Here is a 16,910-nt window from a genome sequence, read left to right as displayed (position 1 = left end):
CGGTGATGTGAGTAGAGCCAAAACATCTCCTGGAACTGCGAACAGGTAAAGCTGGTAGGAAGTGTCATGACTTCAGAAGACTCTAGTGGCATAAGGGCTGACCTTTATGTCTTACAGGAAAGGTTATCCTTTTGAGTGCAGCAGCCAGAGCACATCTATTTGCTTCTCTCTCTTCAGCCAAAAGGAAGCACCCACAGAGTCACTGGCACTGTTCCCAGTCAGTAATCACGATAGAGTTGTCTGAGTCAAAGTTTTTAGTGTATGGCTCTCATTTGCCACAGTCCCTTGTGTATCTCAGCTTTCTTCTCCCTTCTGTTTCCTTCTCCAAAGAAGAATATCCTACCTGTGGAAGGTTTTTTAAGATAATTATAAGACTAGTGCTTCTCCAAGATTAAAAAACTGGTGCTTACCACCAGTATACTCTGTCATATTCCCATATACTCTTTGAACCTTTGATTTATTACCACACCGAGTATGGAGAGTGAAACAGAAGTGTAATTATGGTCTGCTTGTGCAGGGTCTGTGCTAGGTTTGATGTTATAGCTGCTGCTCCATTTCCTGTATGAAAGGTAGAAAATTAAACTTCTGACTATCTCAGTGATCATGTGCAGTTTTTCCTGTGGAGGTACTGTGAGGTTGCTCAAGGGGATTTGGAAAAAATCCAGCATGGAAATGTATCCTACTTAATTCACTTTTTGCAGTCACAGATAGGGCTGTGGGTGAGGTGCCTTCCATACAAAGCTTGTAGCTGTCTCTAAGACTTTATTATTAGAAAGACACTTAGAAGCATCAGGGATGCTTCACTTGGCAATTTTTGTAGATCTTTATTCGATACTAAGAGAGAGCCAGCTTAATTGTGAGAGGCCTTTGAAGACTGATGGGAGTTTTTGGTGAAAGGTAAATGCTGGTGGGGTAGTTACTAGGAAATGAGAAAAGGAGCTTCAGGAGAGTTGAGAGGTCATCATGCCATCTTCACACAAAATAAGAACATTAAAGAAAACCCCAAAAAACCCCACAAACTTTTAAGGAAGGTGGGTTTTGGTATGATTTGGTGGGTATCAGCTTTTCAGCTATCAGTTACCAGCTACCCACAGGGGCTTGTGGATTAGTATTAAACTAGTTAATGCTAAGTTAATACTTACATGGCTTAGTATTTAACTTAGTTAAATCCAGAATGACATTGTGAGTGAAGACATCATGTTAGTGTGGTTTCCCTGCAGATGTTCAGCATCTCTGCAGAAGGTACCTCATGAGGACTGCTTTGTGGAGGTTGAGTTCCCATTCGTGTAAAAGGTCTGGGGTGTTGGAACCATTCTTGTTCTTAGAAATGCTACCAGAGAGAGTTTGTGTATGTTCAACAAGGGAGATGGATCTCTTGTCCTTTCTGAAGCAAACAAAAGAAATGCTCCTAATGTTCTCAATGTCAGCAGGTGATCTGAACAAAATTTTGGCCTCCAGGCAACCCTCTTGAATATTTTTCTGCTGCAGTCACTGAAACTTCTGCCCAGGGCAGAGGCAGCAGCTTGAGGTGTTTTTACATGCTCTGGGTAAGAAGGATGAAAGGCAGTGAGTCTCCTGCTCAGCCTCTCTAGAGAAGGGAGGCTAGAGTACACCTAAAAGCATGCTTAAGAAAAACTGAAATGCTTTACTTCTGGGCAATTTAAAGCTGTAGTACTGATCCAAAACAAGTCACTTTTTTTTTTTTTTTTTTTTTTGACATGCTTACCGTGGAGTACCTTGGTGCCTGGTACACAAAACCAGGATGATATAGTGAAATTAAATGTGTTTTCTCCCCATTGTGGTGCTGGCAATGAAGCTGTTGGGACAGCATAAAATGACCATTGGATGTTGGGCATCCCAACAGGGAGCAGTGCAGCAGCCCAGCATCACAAGTGAAATTCTTCTTTACCAAGCTCCTTGGAGAAAACAGCTGGACATTGTTAGCAGATCTGTAGTGCTTAAAACAAGAAAAAAAATCAGATAATTTGGTCTCATCCCTTTTATATCTCTGTCTATTCTATATTACTTTTATACATCTTTACTAAATGATCCTTTTCTAACTATACCATAGCATATATTTGCTGTGAAATATTTTTCCCTCAACAGTTTGTAGCTCTCATTTGCAGATGTCTGAGATTATTCCAGGAATTAATCATCTGCTTAAAAAAAAATAAAAATAAAGAGCATCAAGCTGATTGCTAATTTTATTTTTCCTGGCTTCAGTTTCCAATCATTAGAAGTCGCTCCACCTTATTTTGTTAGATTAAAGAGCCCTTTGCTTCCCAGTAATATTTCCCCATGAACCTTACATGGATTTTTCTAATCAAGTTGCCTCTTCATCTTCTTTTTAATAAGCTTTGCAGATTGAAATCCTAGACTCCCTTACTATAAATCATTGTCTCAGCTCCTCAGACTGTTTTTGGAGCCTTTTTTTATTCATCTTCTCCAATTTTTTTTTACATGCTTTGTAAAACAGACTCCAGAGCCGTGTGTGGTGTGTCTGCGGAAAGGAAACATGGACAGGTTAAATGATGCTCCTGTGCTGGCTTTGTGCATCACACTCCTCTTTCCTGCTCTGTTCATGTTCAGGGGCAGCATGGCTGTGAAGCTATTTGGGAGGTACTCTTTCTCTCCTTTTTTGACTGCTTCTCTGGGTTAATGTTTGGATAGAGAGATAAAGGCAGATTCCAGAGTAATGTTACTTTTTCATAGGGTTGCTCTTTTGCTTTGGGCCAAGAGAAACAAGTAAGAAGAGCAGGGGAGTGAGTGGGAAAATTATTCTTTTTCCAGTAAAATATACATACTCTGATTTCAGTATAATATATTTAACTGAAAAGGGAAAGGCATTTTCTAGCTGGAATATCCCAATATCTCCTTGTCAGCTCTGGCCAGCCACCCTGGGCTGGCACTGCTTGGAATGCAGGATTACTTGCTCTCCAGGGCAGCCTTCCCCAGCACCAGGCTCCCTGCAGAGCTGCCCCTGCTTCCCTCCTCCTCCATCACTACTGCTGCAAAACACCTGAAGCAGATTGGCACAGATTTTGCACAAGGGCTCCCAAAGCAATGTCTTGCACTGCAGGGACTACAAAAGATGCAGATCTTTCTGTAAAGGAAGAGGATCTGGTACAGAAGTCCCTTGCCAGGACTTTCATCAGAATCCTTTTGAGCATGCTTTGCCTTTTTTCTCCATCTTTTCTTTCTGCTTCAACTTTGCTGCACTTATGATCTTATTTCTAAAATAACCAGGAGCAAACCCTTCTTTTTAAAATAGCTTCCCAGTCCTGCAGGCAGAGGACACATGGGTCGGACTTTGATCTCTTTATTAATCTACTAAAGAGGATGTGTGAAAAATCTGGGTTACTCTGGGCATTAGCCAGAACCTTTGAGAAAAAATGCCCCCATTGAAACAGATTATTATTGAGAATTAATAGCTTTCATCCTTGGTGAGGATTTCTGCTGGTGCCATTGCCACATTTGGTTTCGTTGGGAAGGCTGCGGAGGTGGGCACAAGGCATGCAAGGGTTTGGAAATTCCAGAAGTGCTCAGAAAATAGGGCAGAAGTTGTCATTTGCAGTAGGTAAAATCAGATCCAGGGGGAAAAATACATACAGAGAGGCTATAATAATGAAGAGAGTTGTATGGAATTCATGTGTGGCTAGAAATGCTGTACCCACAACTGCTTAAAAAAAAAAAAAAAAGAAAAAAAATGGGGCTTGGTCAGTAGAGTGAAATTACACCATCAACTGTTGTTTTTCTGAAATACAATAAGAATGTATTCCTACAGTAGTTCTTCCTGCAAGGTTTTGTGAAAGTTTGAGATATCTGAATTTTACATTACATCTGCTACAGCCACAAAATTGTGCTTTTTGTTTGTTTTTCTTGCCCATTTGGCTGACAAGTTGAGTCTGTGCATATCCAGGGAATAGCACAAAGTTCACTCCGTGCACTGGCATTGTATTTTGCTGTGCTTCTGAGACCAAAGGGAAAGGTGCATCTACCACACTAAGGGATGCCAGTAGCAACTCAGATTCCTAAAAGTTGAACAGTATGGCTCAAGCCATGCAGGGTGGCAAGAAATCCCTTTTGTCAGAGCAGCATCATGGTTTGCCCTGTTGTTATCAAGCACTTGGCGCAGGTATAGAATGGGACGTGGCAGCAGTTTAGTCTTCAGTGGGGCTTCATGACTCCTCAGCCTGATTTTATTGCTGAGTTTTATTGCATTGTCTGGCAGTGATGGAGTGTGTTAAGCTTTGATAGAGGTTATTCATAAATGAGCGGTTTCTTTCCTATATTTGTGCTTTTGAAGGCAGTTTGTTCCAGAGTTGTCCATGCTGTAATTTTTGTTCATCCATATAAGATTTTTTTTAAATAATTTTTCCCCAAGCAAAAGATATTAAAGCAAGATGAATATGGATATTTCTTAAAATAAGTAGAGGGATGTGATGGAACACACAAAAATGGTAATAAAGCCTAGTCAGGTAAAAATGTTGGCACATCTTATTTCATTTAATTCATAAGTGGAAGAAGATAGAGAATTTATTTGACTAAGCCTCTGGTTCAGTGTCTTGATGATATGTTTGGAAAATTGCTCTGAAATTGATGTGTAAGTGACCTTGAAGATGTCGTATTTAAGTGATAGCTCATTTTGATGTGAGGTTGTAAGCCTCCCCCTTGGCCTCAAATAAAGCAAGCAAAGGAACTCAGCATTGAATTTAAGTAATTTCAAGGTAAAGAGGGAAGAAACTCTCCTCAAAACTCAAAATATAAATAGCCTGGAAGGTCAAGCACCTAATCTGAGATGTGCCTCTGTTTCAGTGCTGTTAAAATGCTGCTTCACTGGGAAGTTTGCCCTTGTGGCAGCAGTCCCCCAACCCTGGTGTCAGCCTTGGGACACCTGGATGTGACAGGACTCCAGAGAAAACTCAGTCCTTATAATGGGTGGCACTGCCAGTTCAGTATGCAACATTCACCCTTGGAATCACATTGCTCCTATATATATGTATTTATACTAATGTCTTCATAAATATTAATGTGTTCATATATGAATACTGAAAAAATAAAATACCTTTAAAAAGAATTATTTTTGTTTGAGAGGGCAGTGGCCAGACCTACACTTGACTATTGCTTTTAGTTTGTTAATGTCCCCTCTACCTGTAGTAAATTACGTTACTTTTATGTTTTGCAGCCTGAGGCAGGGCTGGCCAGAATTCCTGCTCGGCCAGGACACCATTCCCAGCCTGGTGTTGAGGTCCTGCCAGTTTAAGCTGTGCTGATGGGCTGTACCTGATTTAATGGCCCTGACAGAACACAACTGCAGCTGCACTTTGCATTTAAGTCACATGAGTATCCCTCCCTAACCGGGGCTGGACCAGCACCTCAGAGGTCAGAAGACTCGCAGATTCATTAAGGTTGGAAAAGACCATCAGCTCCGGCTGTTAAAATTTGGGAGTTTCCCAATGTACCTGAGCTGGATTTCAGTCCAGCTGGTTGTGTTTGATCTAAAGCGTTGCCTGCTGGTGGTTTCCTCTCTGAGTATCAGTGGTTTACAGCCCCTCTGTGTGCTGGTGCTCTGCTCACAGTGCTCCCTCCTTTGGGAGGAGCCAGCAACTTGAACTTGCCTCTGAAACACATGGTAGCATGTTGGGTCCAGCCTGAGTTGTAAAGTGTATATTATTTACCTACTCATCTATTGAATGCAGATATATTGCATTTATTGACACAGTGAATGTCCTTGTGATGATTCTGGCTGGTTGTGATGGTCATGATATCATCTGTAATATCATGGTAAAAGGTTTATGTGCAGACTAATTCAGTGTTGGAAATAACGTTGCTGAGGATTGGCTTTCTAAGTCTCTTTTAATGCTCTGGGAACTCAGATGTGATATTCACCACAGAAACTGCACTTTGAGGTTACAGTAAATTTGTACATTCAAAACATCAGTAAAAAAGAGAAAATCAGAAGTTAAGCCCTTGACAGGAATGTAACCTGCCTTTCCTTATCTAACAAGAGCTGTTTATGAAATATGTTTTGTATTTCAACCAGACATAAGAATATTAGGAAGTTGTAGGTATGTATAGCCTCACAAAGTTAATATTGCTTTTGGACTCGTTCCTGGGCATGATCTAATCTCCATTTAAGTCAGCGGAGATTTTTCTTCTTGCTTCAATAGGAATTGAGTTTGTGTTTTAATATGCAGTAAAGCCTACAAAATTTGTGCAATAAAGTAAAAACAGGAGGGCACACTTTGCTCAGTGGGGGGCCGTAAATGAAGGCCTTGGAATTGCGTTTAATCACCAGAGAAAGGAGGCAGGTTTTCCAAGCTGCCGGCTGCGAGCCGGGGGGGGATGAACGATAGGTCTCCTTCATGCTCCGCTTGAGTTTGTGGCTGATGTGATACCACCACTGCCCGTATGCAGAACTGACCCTGGTTATTTATGGCTTGAGAAGGCTTTAAAAAGGGGTCAATATAATCTGTGGTTCATTCTGATTCCCACTGGCTTCGGTGGCCCCAGTGTGCTGAATCGGTATGGCACTGGCGCTCGGGTTCATGTCTTTCTTATGCTAAAACTGTTTAATCCTTTGGGTTATATTTACAATTTACCCTTTAATGAATAAAATATCTCCCAAAAGATGTATGCACTCTGCTTTCATGCACACAGAACTGTTCTGTGTGAAGGACCTAAATAAAAAAACCCCAAACAATCAGTTAGGTATAATGTTAGTTTTCTTGAAATCATACATATTCTCCCTTGATTGGGTGTGAAATTCCTGTCTGCAAATCATGACATTCTGGTTGATTTTACATTCACTGGTTTGATGAATAATGGGCTTGCAACATTTTTTAAACTTTTCCTGCTTACAATAGCTCTCCACTAAGTGTCCTTCAAAAATCATATCTCTGCTCAATGCAAGGAATCTGAATTAGCTCTGACATTTGCATTTGCGCTCACAAATCTTTCCGTGGCTCCAGTGTGTGCTGATGTGTGATGGGGGGATCCAGCCAGATCTTGGGGGTAGGAGCATGGGTAGGTGAATATAAAGTCTTCACCTTGGTGCAGCCGGATGAGGTAGGTAAATTTTTTCTTCCCCCTCTGTATTTTAGACAGAAAAAAAATTTTAAAAATTCATTATGCAACTGTTTTCTTCTCAAGCTACTTTTATTTATTGCTTCTTTCCCAGCAAGGCAATGTAAACGAGGACCTTTGGCTGACAGCTCAGTGACAATCAAGGTGTTGTGTTTACTTCCAGGAGACTCACAGAGTCTTTGATAAAGGATCATGAATAATTAGTAGCATTTTGGAATCAGTGATTTTTCTCTTTCTTCCTTTGAGGGCTGTAACAGCCCTGAGTACTTCACTGTTAGTCGGCATTCCCGACGGCCTAATTTCTGTCATTTTAATTTGGGGACAAACCACATTCTGCTTTGTAGCTGGTTTGCACTGAGCCCCTTTGTTTGGAAGCTGGAGGAGGGAGAGGCAGATGGGGGCTCTGGAAATATTTTTTTCTAGCATTTCATGGCAGAAACTGATGTGGCTCTTGGGCCTATGGAGGCAGTTTGCTGGTATCCTGAGTCTGGAGTCAGGAAGGTGCATGTGGTACCCTTAGCGCTTCAGTCACCCTGAAGGTTATGTATTTTTATAGTGACTTTAACCACTAAACCTTGCATTTGTACTAGCAAGGAATTGGTTTGGGTAGGAATGGGCATGTTGCACTCTGGTAGCTGGGAGTGTCTGGGATTGTGTTAGTGTGGTGTCACTTCCATCCTGTGCTGCAGCTTGTGATGAGGGCATGTTCTGCCTTTGCTGCCTCCCATCCCTCCTCCCCGCCTCTACAGCTGCTCCCGGACCACGCTCTGAAAATAAGGGGGCCATTCACCTTATCTAACCTTTCCTGATTTCCCAGTCTGAGATGCACATTTGTGCAATTAGCTCAGACTCCTGAAAAGGGTTGAGGAAAATAAGCAACATCTTGTGTCACTGAGACTCTTCTCAATTGATAATTGATGCAATATGTGTCCCTACAAAACTACTGCAATATTTTGAAAAGGAGAGAACTAAGTGTTTTTATGTGGCGTTTCTGTGTGGTAGTTTTTGGAAGAGTAGCAGATACTTCATAGTCAGTCTTCTTTCCCCATATCTTGTTCATCGTTTACTGAATGCATGGCTACTTCTAGTGGCAACTTTTGCAACATGGGCTACTGAGCCACTCAGCAAAATCACATTCTGTATTAGTTTCTGCAGCTCAGCCAATAACTTGGGTAGAAGAATAGGTTCTATTGTCTTGTCTCAGTACCAAGGTGCCAGATGATGGGAGATTCTGGCCTGTCCCTGACAAACAGTTGCTCCTGCTGGATATCCTCCTTGTTGAATATTTGCACTCTCCTTTTTCTGCCGTTGACTTCCAGCCATCAGACCTCAGTTTGCTTTTCTCAGCTAGATTAAAGAGCTTTGTTACTCTCTTTTGACTTTTCCATGCACAGCTTCTTACAGACCACCAAGTTGTCTTTTAATCTTGCCTTGAAAAAACTAAACAGAATTGAACTCCTTTCAATGTTTGTGCTATTGAGGGTATTCATGAAGGATGATCTGACTTTTAGGAGGAACGTATGTGTGTAGCAGATATCCATGGCGATGGGCACCTATGTAAACAGCCAAGCTGACAGCTCCAGTAAACATTCTCCTTAAGAGCTGTGGCAGGTCCATCCATCACACTACCTATATACACAGTACTGTCAAATATGTAAAGTAAACAAACAGGGGGCAAAAACGAGGCGATGAAAGAAATAATGCTTTTCTCTGATCCCTTTTTGTTTTAAGAGCCTCTCAGGTTTCTCATCGTGATAGTAAATACATGACTTTCAGATATTTTTTGGGTGGACCGCATCATTTGAAGTGGTCTGGTGACAGATGTACAGCAAATCAGTGGGAGAAGAAAAAGGGAAACCCCGATTCTTCATCCTCTTTAGTAGTTTCTTTTTTTTTTTTAACCTTCGTCCTTCATAATGCTATGTCTCATTGTGTCCAATTGCAGGAACAGTACAGAAAACATTATTATCCCATTATTTCTCAGGGAAGGAGGGAAAACAAGCCTTAAAGAGAAACAAGCACACAACCTTCACATTGCTGGCACATTGCCGAGCCCAAGGGCTGCACTTAATTTACATTATAAATGTGCTGAGGATTTTATTCAGCAACTAATGCACTCTGTTGTTATTTTTCACTTACAGTGTTTGTAATGCACGTGGTGGTTGGCAAATTGCGTGGGGCATATGTACTTGGAGGAGAGCAGTGGCAAGCATATTAGTGGCACTGCTCTTTGGATTGTTGGCTGGCTTTATTTCTGAGGCTGCCTGGGGCCTCAGGTAGTGCTGGCTCCAGGCCTCCAGGGATACTGCAAAATCCAGCTGAGGGTGACATAAAGAGCTGGCTCACAGATGTGTGCTTGGATTTCAGCTGTCTCATGTAAAAACACTCTGTGGTGCCTTCATGGTCTAGCATCCCAGTGGATGAGAACATCTGTTTTATCTGTCTTGTTCAGAAATGTGTCTGCAAAATCTTGGAACTTTTTGGGTTTTAGTCCTCATGAAATTTTCATGATTTCTGCAGTTGTTTCTTCTTGATTTTTTTAGTTCAGGCATCATTACTTTGTTCACATTTATCTTCTAATTGGCAAGCAGCTGTAAGAGTGCACCACAAAAACCCATCCAAGAAAAGCCCTTAGAGCTGTGCCCAAAGGCCTGTCCCTCTTTCTGCTCCTATAATAGCAGGAGATATTACCTGTTAATATATATGAGCTTTGAAGTAAGTGATGTGTTTATGAATTTATTGTGATTTTATCCAAGGATATTCCCCTCCTTTCTCTCAACTGAAGTGAGTGAGAGCCTATCTGTGGACTGCCCAGGGAATATTTTGCAGCTCCTGATCTCAGCTCTGTCAGCCACTTTGCATTCATCCCATAGTGATGAAAAAGTAGTGCTGATGACCAAATATCATCATTACTCTCAAGGGTTAACACCTCATGTGAAGCTGGCATTTGACATTCCTCTGGAAGAATGTCATCCACACCTGTGTGGAGTAATCCATTAAATATTTGGGCAGCTTGTGTATTCTTGTGGGTACTACCTTTATATCTATATATGGGTGTACAGCAAGGAGGTATTTTGTACAGAACGTTGAAGAGCATGGTAGAAAGTATTCCCAGAATGATGAAAGGATTTCCATGTGGAAAACCTGAAAGTGAACAAAAGTCTTCTTATTCATCAAGCTACTGTGTGGTGTTGACAGGTGAAACGACAAGACTTATTGAGGAAAAGGAATTAATTGTATCTGGGACCTTTTAATAAATCAAAAGTAGAAGTAAGAACCAGTGTAGCAGACTTGTTGGCAGTAGCTAATGCTTGTTCAATGATCCTTCCCTTCTGAAATACAGAAATGAAAAGTGAACTGTTGCCAGGAGTTATAAAATGAAGGAATGACTCAGAAGATAGATTTATTATCACCTCAGTATCAGTGAAATTCAGCTTCATAAACATAGGTTAATCTGCTAAAACCTTCTGTGCTCTCACTAGGGGAGAACCTTATTTATTTCAAATTTTGTTCAAAGATGTAAAATAATTCTTCTTGTCTTCTGAATAAATCATCATCTCTAGTATCACTAATATTCATCCTTTTTTTTTTTATTATTTCCTATGTGGATTTATTTTATTTATTTCTATGGGTTGTTATGGGCACTTCTCATTCTAGCAGTGCAATTTCTCTTCTGGACTTGCAGGCTTTTTTCATCACAGTTCACCATATATTTCACCTATGTTTCTACAGAAACTCATTACATAGCACAGGCTGATGCCAACAAGAATATTTAGAATACACTCTGTTTTTGTCCTCCAGTGCTGCCCTGCTCATCTAGGACGGGTGAATAATATGCCTGAGTGAGAAGGACATGGATCTGATGTTACTATGAAATGACCTAAACCCACACATGACCAGAATCAGTGCTGCTCCTTTCCCCTCCCTCTATTATATGGCTGATCAAATGTTAGGAGTATACTTGTAAGTTCAAACTAGCATTAAAAGAGATTTTTAAATAAAATCCAAAACTTGAAAAAAAATTGTAGTATTAAAAAAATATATATATCTTATAAGGCAAGAGCATGTGGCATCTCTGTGACTGTGTGGTTGGGTTTTGTGCTACCTTGATAACTTTTATAAGACTTGAAGCTTAGAGGCTGCACTGTCATGGAAACAGTGCAGTCGGATCCTTAAAAAACCCCAAAACCAAAAAGACACTCATATCTTTTATTAGTCCTGACCTTAGAGCAGCTCTGTCCTCAATGATTAACTGGTTATTTCGTTCTAAATAGCATCAAACACATCTGAGACTGAATTCAGGTTTCTTGTGTTCCTGTTTTGCCCTGCAATTTCTCCATCATTTGCCATCTACTAATGACATGATTTGGTGGTTTGCAAACAGTCCATTTGAGTATTCCTTAAGCTTGAGATCCACTGCATTAGTGTGCCTCTCAAGATTTAATAATGCTGTATTAGGAGGTGAACATGTTCTTGATACATGTGTCATAGAAATGGTGAGGAATTGCATTTGCTTGTTTTGATGCTGGTGTGATGTTGTGTGTGGTACTGGTGTATTTGGTCCTCTCTGCACTCATGGTCAGTGCTTAAGCCACTAAAGGTTTGGACTATGCCAATACAAGCAAGTGTTAGAGTGGCAGAATTTCTGCTTTATCACAGAATCAGAGAATGACTTGGTTTAGAAGGGACCTGGAGGGTCATCTGGTTCCAACCAGACACAAACCAAGTGTTCATGTCAGGAGGAAGATGGATTTTTAAAGCACTTCAGGCAGAAATGAGGTGGGTGGAAGCCCTTCGTGCCAGGACAGTTCAGGCACAGGGCTGGTGATTCAATCCCTCCCTGTGGCTCTGAGCCAGAATCACACCAGCATCAAAATAAGAAAATGCCCTTCCTCACCACTTCTGTGACACGTATATCAAGAACCTTTTCATCTCCTTATACACAGACAGACTTTCTCTTTTGTTTCTTAGGACCAGGTGGAAAAGTAACTGTTGTTTTCTTACACCAGTAGGTAAAGTGGCCAAGCCTTTCCTTCCTCTGTGATAAAAGAGGATAGAAATATATTTGTTATATTCATTGTCTAAGGGCTACTGTGGGAGCTTTTGATTGCTTGTTATCCAGGATTTTGGCATTGTGCAATGAGTGAGCTCAGTTTTAAATTTACTGCCTATTTTCTGAACTTGGATGGATTTATTTTAAATTGCCTCCTAGGTTTTCTTCTTTAGCAAGAGTGCAGGCAGGAACTAGAAAAGAAAAGCCACTTTTTTTTTTTTTTTGTGCAATTCATTGTCAGTGGTTGTATCCCTCCCTACCAAAGTTTATACAAGTTTGCATCACAAAGCAGAAAACAATCATGTTTCTTCTGTTACTCTGCCAGCTGCAGTTCTAGCAAAGAAATGGCTGTGGCATTAGGGCATTTATGAAGAGCCATCCTTTTACCTTCCCTCCCTCTCAATTTGTTGGAACAAGGGATTGAGTTGTTGAGCTGAGTTCACAAAACAATTCCTGCGCTCAGACTTCTGTTTTCATTTGTTGGACAACTTGAATTTTTCTATGGGTGGAGCCTTTGTTATATGCTGAACTCTGTATTACAGTCACATGAAAATAGATGTGATGTCTTATTGATCCTATTTGTGACATCCTCTCCTTGCTGTTCTTCTACAGGAGTTATCTACACAGCAGATATTCTTGACCGGGAGACAACCAAGTCCTACTGGTTGACGGTGTACGCGACTGATCATGGTGTTGTCCCACTCTACACTACTATTGAAGTCTACATTGAAGTGGAGGACGTGAATGACAATGCCCCTCTCACCTCTGAGCCTATCTATTACCCAGTCATCATGGAAAACTCCCCAAAGGATGTATCTGTCATTCAGATCCAAGCCCAGGACCCTGACTCCAGCACTAATGAAAAGCTGACTTACCGGATTACAAGTGGAAATCCCCAGAACTTCTTTGTAATCAACTCCAAAACAGGTAACAAAACCCTGTTGCCTCAAGGCAGTGGGAGAATGCAATTTACATATTTATTTGCTTTCACCCCTTCAGGGTGCACTGGTTTGCTTTCCAAACCTCTGTTTTCTGGTGGCTTCTGTGTCTAAAGCATCTTGTATGTGACTGAAGCATTCTGCTTTGCATCGGTGTGTGAAGGCGCTGGCAGATGATGTGCTGCAGATGTGCTGGGTCACCGAATCACTGCTGGCTGTTGCCTCTTCCCTGCGTCTGCAGGGATGAGACTTTGCTGCCCTGAGTCTGCAGAGCCGTGCTAGGAAGCAGATTCAAGCTGTTGCAGGTTACAGAGCACTGTTTCACTCCTTATTAGCTGGTGTAGCACCACTGGAGTGAGTGACATGATGGCTGGCCAGCACATGTAATCAGGCTCCACGTTCAAGTAGGTGGATTTAATTCTACAGCTTGTTTTACACAAAAAGACAGTTTAGGTGACCTAAACATCCCTCTGGCCTTTAAAAAAAAAAAAAAATCCATGTGTTTGCATTGATTTATAAGTGCTGGGGATGTAGCCTGTGGGTGCAGCATGGCAGAGATGGCGATTGTTTTGAGTTAAAATACTGTTGTTAGCTGGCAGGGGGGCATGGCACCCATGCAGAGCAGCTGTGCACATATCTGTACCCCAGGTGCCTTTGCTGAATGAGGATGATGAAGAAATTGCCCCAGGAGATGTAGCCTGAGGTCTTGGATGGGTGGGCACCTGCCGGGTGCCCACCTGTGCCTGGCAGCTGGTATTCCTCATTCCTGCATGTACCCAGCTTTTCTCACTCACTGGGCTTCTGGGGACCCTCCAGCATGATCTGGAGCTAGAGAGTCGAGGGGATCTTTCAGAGCAATATGCTGATCTTTATGAAGGTAGTTCAGTTTTCACACAATTCACACAGTGCTCCCGCTTCTTTTCGTGCTCCTAGTTTTGTTCTGGGGTTTTGATTTTTTATTTAAGTTTATTTATATCCTGCAGATTTCTAAACAGCTAAAAAACTAGAAGGAATAGATATGCGAGGGAGCATTTTTAATTTTGTGTATGGAAATGATGTTCACTAAATAGGCTTTCAACATTTGGTTGGGCATTCCTATTGCAATATGTGGCATAAGAAGAGGTCAGGATCTTCTCAGGCATAATCCCAGGTGAAGAATTATGGAGAATATATAATCACTGTGTTCAATCTGCTGAGCCCTAAGGCGCATATCTCACTTATTTTTAACACTTGGAATGGCCGAAGATGCTCTTCCATCTGCATCCCTTCTCCCCCTCCCCACCCCATAAATCCCATCTGGGCAAAGTAGCAGAGTTAGGACTCACAGTGTTTAATGCTTGTGCTTCCCTTCCATCAGCTCCTCCCGCAGAGCAATCTGCTCAGCACAGCCCTGCTTATCACAGGGTGAGCCTGTGACAAGGACTGGAGCAGGGCATGTGGCAGTCCTGCAGCACCCTGGCCTGGTGGCACACCCTGTGGGTTGGCTCTTTGTCCCTCTGCAGAGCAGGCAGGACACTTTCCCCTAACAGTGAGATCTTATTGTCACAGTTAACACTGACAGTGGTTAATCTTCATTTGCGCTGTGGAAATTGCTGTCTGAGAGCTTAAAGGCTTCAGGATGAGTAACTTTGCTGCTTGGGCAACTCCCAAAGGGCCCCCCTTACACTCAGTGGGCATCCTTGCTACTAACTGGCTGTGATTTGTTATAGAGAGGATAAATCATCCCTTTTCTATCCAATTCAGTGCCAAATGCAGAGCAGTGAGAGCTGGGTGAGGTGGCCTCTTGGAGTTTGTTTTGAAAACGATGAGGCTGACAGAGAGTGTGTGTGCAGAGATCCCTTTCCCAAAGGGGAGCACCAGGCCTTCACATCAGAAGCCTTTCTCCTGATGGGATGCTGATGTCCGAGAAATAAAAGCATAATGGGTTTTCCTAGAGAGTGTCCCTGGGGGTCTCTGACAAGGCTCCTTTCAGCCGTCTCCCTGCAGTGCACTGGTTTTCTCTAAGACTGTAATTTACACTCCAGTTGTTTTGTACAGGAGACTTGTGCACACACAGGAGAGGTTCGTAGCCTGCCAGCCCCCTGCTCTTGCTGGGATTCAGCACAGCAGTAAGTCACGTAGAGCGTTGCACAGCAGCCCTAAATGCGACAGCATGCTGTATAATCAAGATGAAAAGGTTTAATGTGAACCCAAATATGCTGCGATTGCTGTATACGTGGGCTGAATGAGCATGCTCCTGCTGTTGGGAGAGAGCAGTCATTTGAGAAAGGGGATCTTTTATTTTCTGTGTCACTTGGGAAGTTTCAACACTGCCAGCAAACTGGCATCTCACTCCTGTGAGTAATCCACTGCTGAGAGTCAACATGAGGGCAGCATCCTGCATTTTTTACATCTTTTGGTGGGAAGCGACAGAAGAGATGGGGAGTTTGCTGGAGCATAGGGATGTTCTCAGTTATCTTTGGAGGTCAGCAGTGACCGTGTTTGCCTTACTCTGGAGCTCACTTTCAGCTGCCTTGTAGCTCATGCAAGTCGGGCAGGTTTCTGGAGGCACATGGACCACTACATGTCTGATCCAGCAGAGACACAGGGAGTCCAGGTTTTGTTCCTGGTTCTAATTCAGGATCATAATTGCAGCCAATTCTTACACTCATGATTGATTATCTGGATAGCAGAAGCAACATTACTCCTTGTATGCCTTATCTGTAGATAGGAGAAACCTCTTAATAGACAAGTTGTCACTTCCTACATTTTTATAGACTGGCACAGCTCGTGGTGGCTATTTTAGGCAGTCCAACTGCAAATGTATCGCGTGCCTTTGGATCTCTTTGAAGGCAGGCTTCAGACTTTTCAGAATTATTACCTGCTGTTTGCTCTGTGGGTTTTAGAGAGATGAAGAATTGCTCCTGCAGGAATGAGGAGCTGCTAAAAAGCCACTGATAGCAAGATTTGGGCACTGAAGTCACCCTGGGCATATTCTTACTGGGGGCTGACTCTGCTGTGGGGGCACAAGTGGCAAGGGCCCTCCACTCTGGGCTTGGGTTTATATGGGTGCTCCAGGGAAGAGGACAGGAACATGAGCAGCCCACCCATGTGTGTCAGGAGTGGAAAGGCAGTGTGGGCAACCTCCCATGAAGGCCTTTTTTTTTCTCACCTTGATATTTTTATTGAAATACAGCCAAGCATCAGTTTGCGCCTTGGTACGCACTTTTATCTTGTGAGCTGATATTCAGAGGTACAAGCACTAAGTGAATAATGAAGCACATGAGCACGTGTGAAACCATAAATCATTTACACTGGAGAACAAGACAGCCTTGTTCTGCTAACTGGTGGCCACTGCAGGCTGAGTGTAGCAGGTCCAAGAGAGGAAGATGGGGTTTTCCTTTACAGTGGGCAGGAGGAATATATTGCAAAAGCCCAGTTTTGTGAGGGGAGTAGGAAACGTGTTTTTCAAAAAGTTGAGGTGACTCTAGGGGTTACATGACTACAGGGAAGGGCATTCCCCTGGGCATTTGTTTCCCAGCTGTGTATACACACAGCAGCAAGGGAGGCATTCCTGGAGCCCAGCATCTTCAGCAGCTGCAAGTCAGCCAAAACCCTGATGTGGCTGCTGGGAGAGCCAGGCCTTTTCCTCATAGCTTGACTTTTGTGCTCGGGAGGGCTTAGGGTTGCTTTGTCAGAGCACAGGGTCACGGGGCTGTGCTCCTTTGTGGGTGGTGTGAGATGGGGAGGATGGCAGGGCTGCTGGGCTGACCTGCTCCCAGGAGCGCCACATTCAGCCCAAGCCGAGTCACTCCTGGGTGAGGGGCATGTGCAGGAAGGTAAATAAAACAGAA

General features: G+C 42.6%; 1 protein-coding gene across 4 annotated transcripts in view; it reads left to right on the top strand.

The window, feature by feature from the left end:
* FAT3 (FAT atypical cadherin 3) overlaps positions 1 to 16,910 on the top strand; it is a 399,599-nt gene that overhangs the window by 170,394 nt on the left and 212,295 nt on the right. For all 4 annotated transcript variants that reach the window (XM_064719072.1, XM_064719053.1, XM_064719062.1 and 1 more), the window contains one exon: positions 12,752 to 13,066. In XM_064719072.1, coding sequence (XP_064575142.1) covers positions 12,752 to 13,066 — 315 coding nt within the window. The remainder of the gene's footprint in view (positions 1 to 12,751; positions 13,067 to 16,910) is intronic.

The sequence above is a fragment of the Zonotrichia leucophrys genome, chromosome 1, assembly GCF_028769735.1.
Source record: "Zonotrichia leucophrys gambelii isolate GWCS_2022_RI chromosome 1, RI_Zleu_2.0, whole genome shotgun sequence".
Lineage (NCBI taxonomy): Eukaryota > Metazoa > Chordata > Aves > Passeriformes > Passerellidae > Zonotrichia > Zonotrichia leucophrys.
Note: the sequence above shows the minus strand (reverse complement) of the source record. Positions and strands in the feature narration are given on the sequence as shown.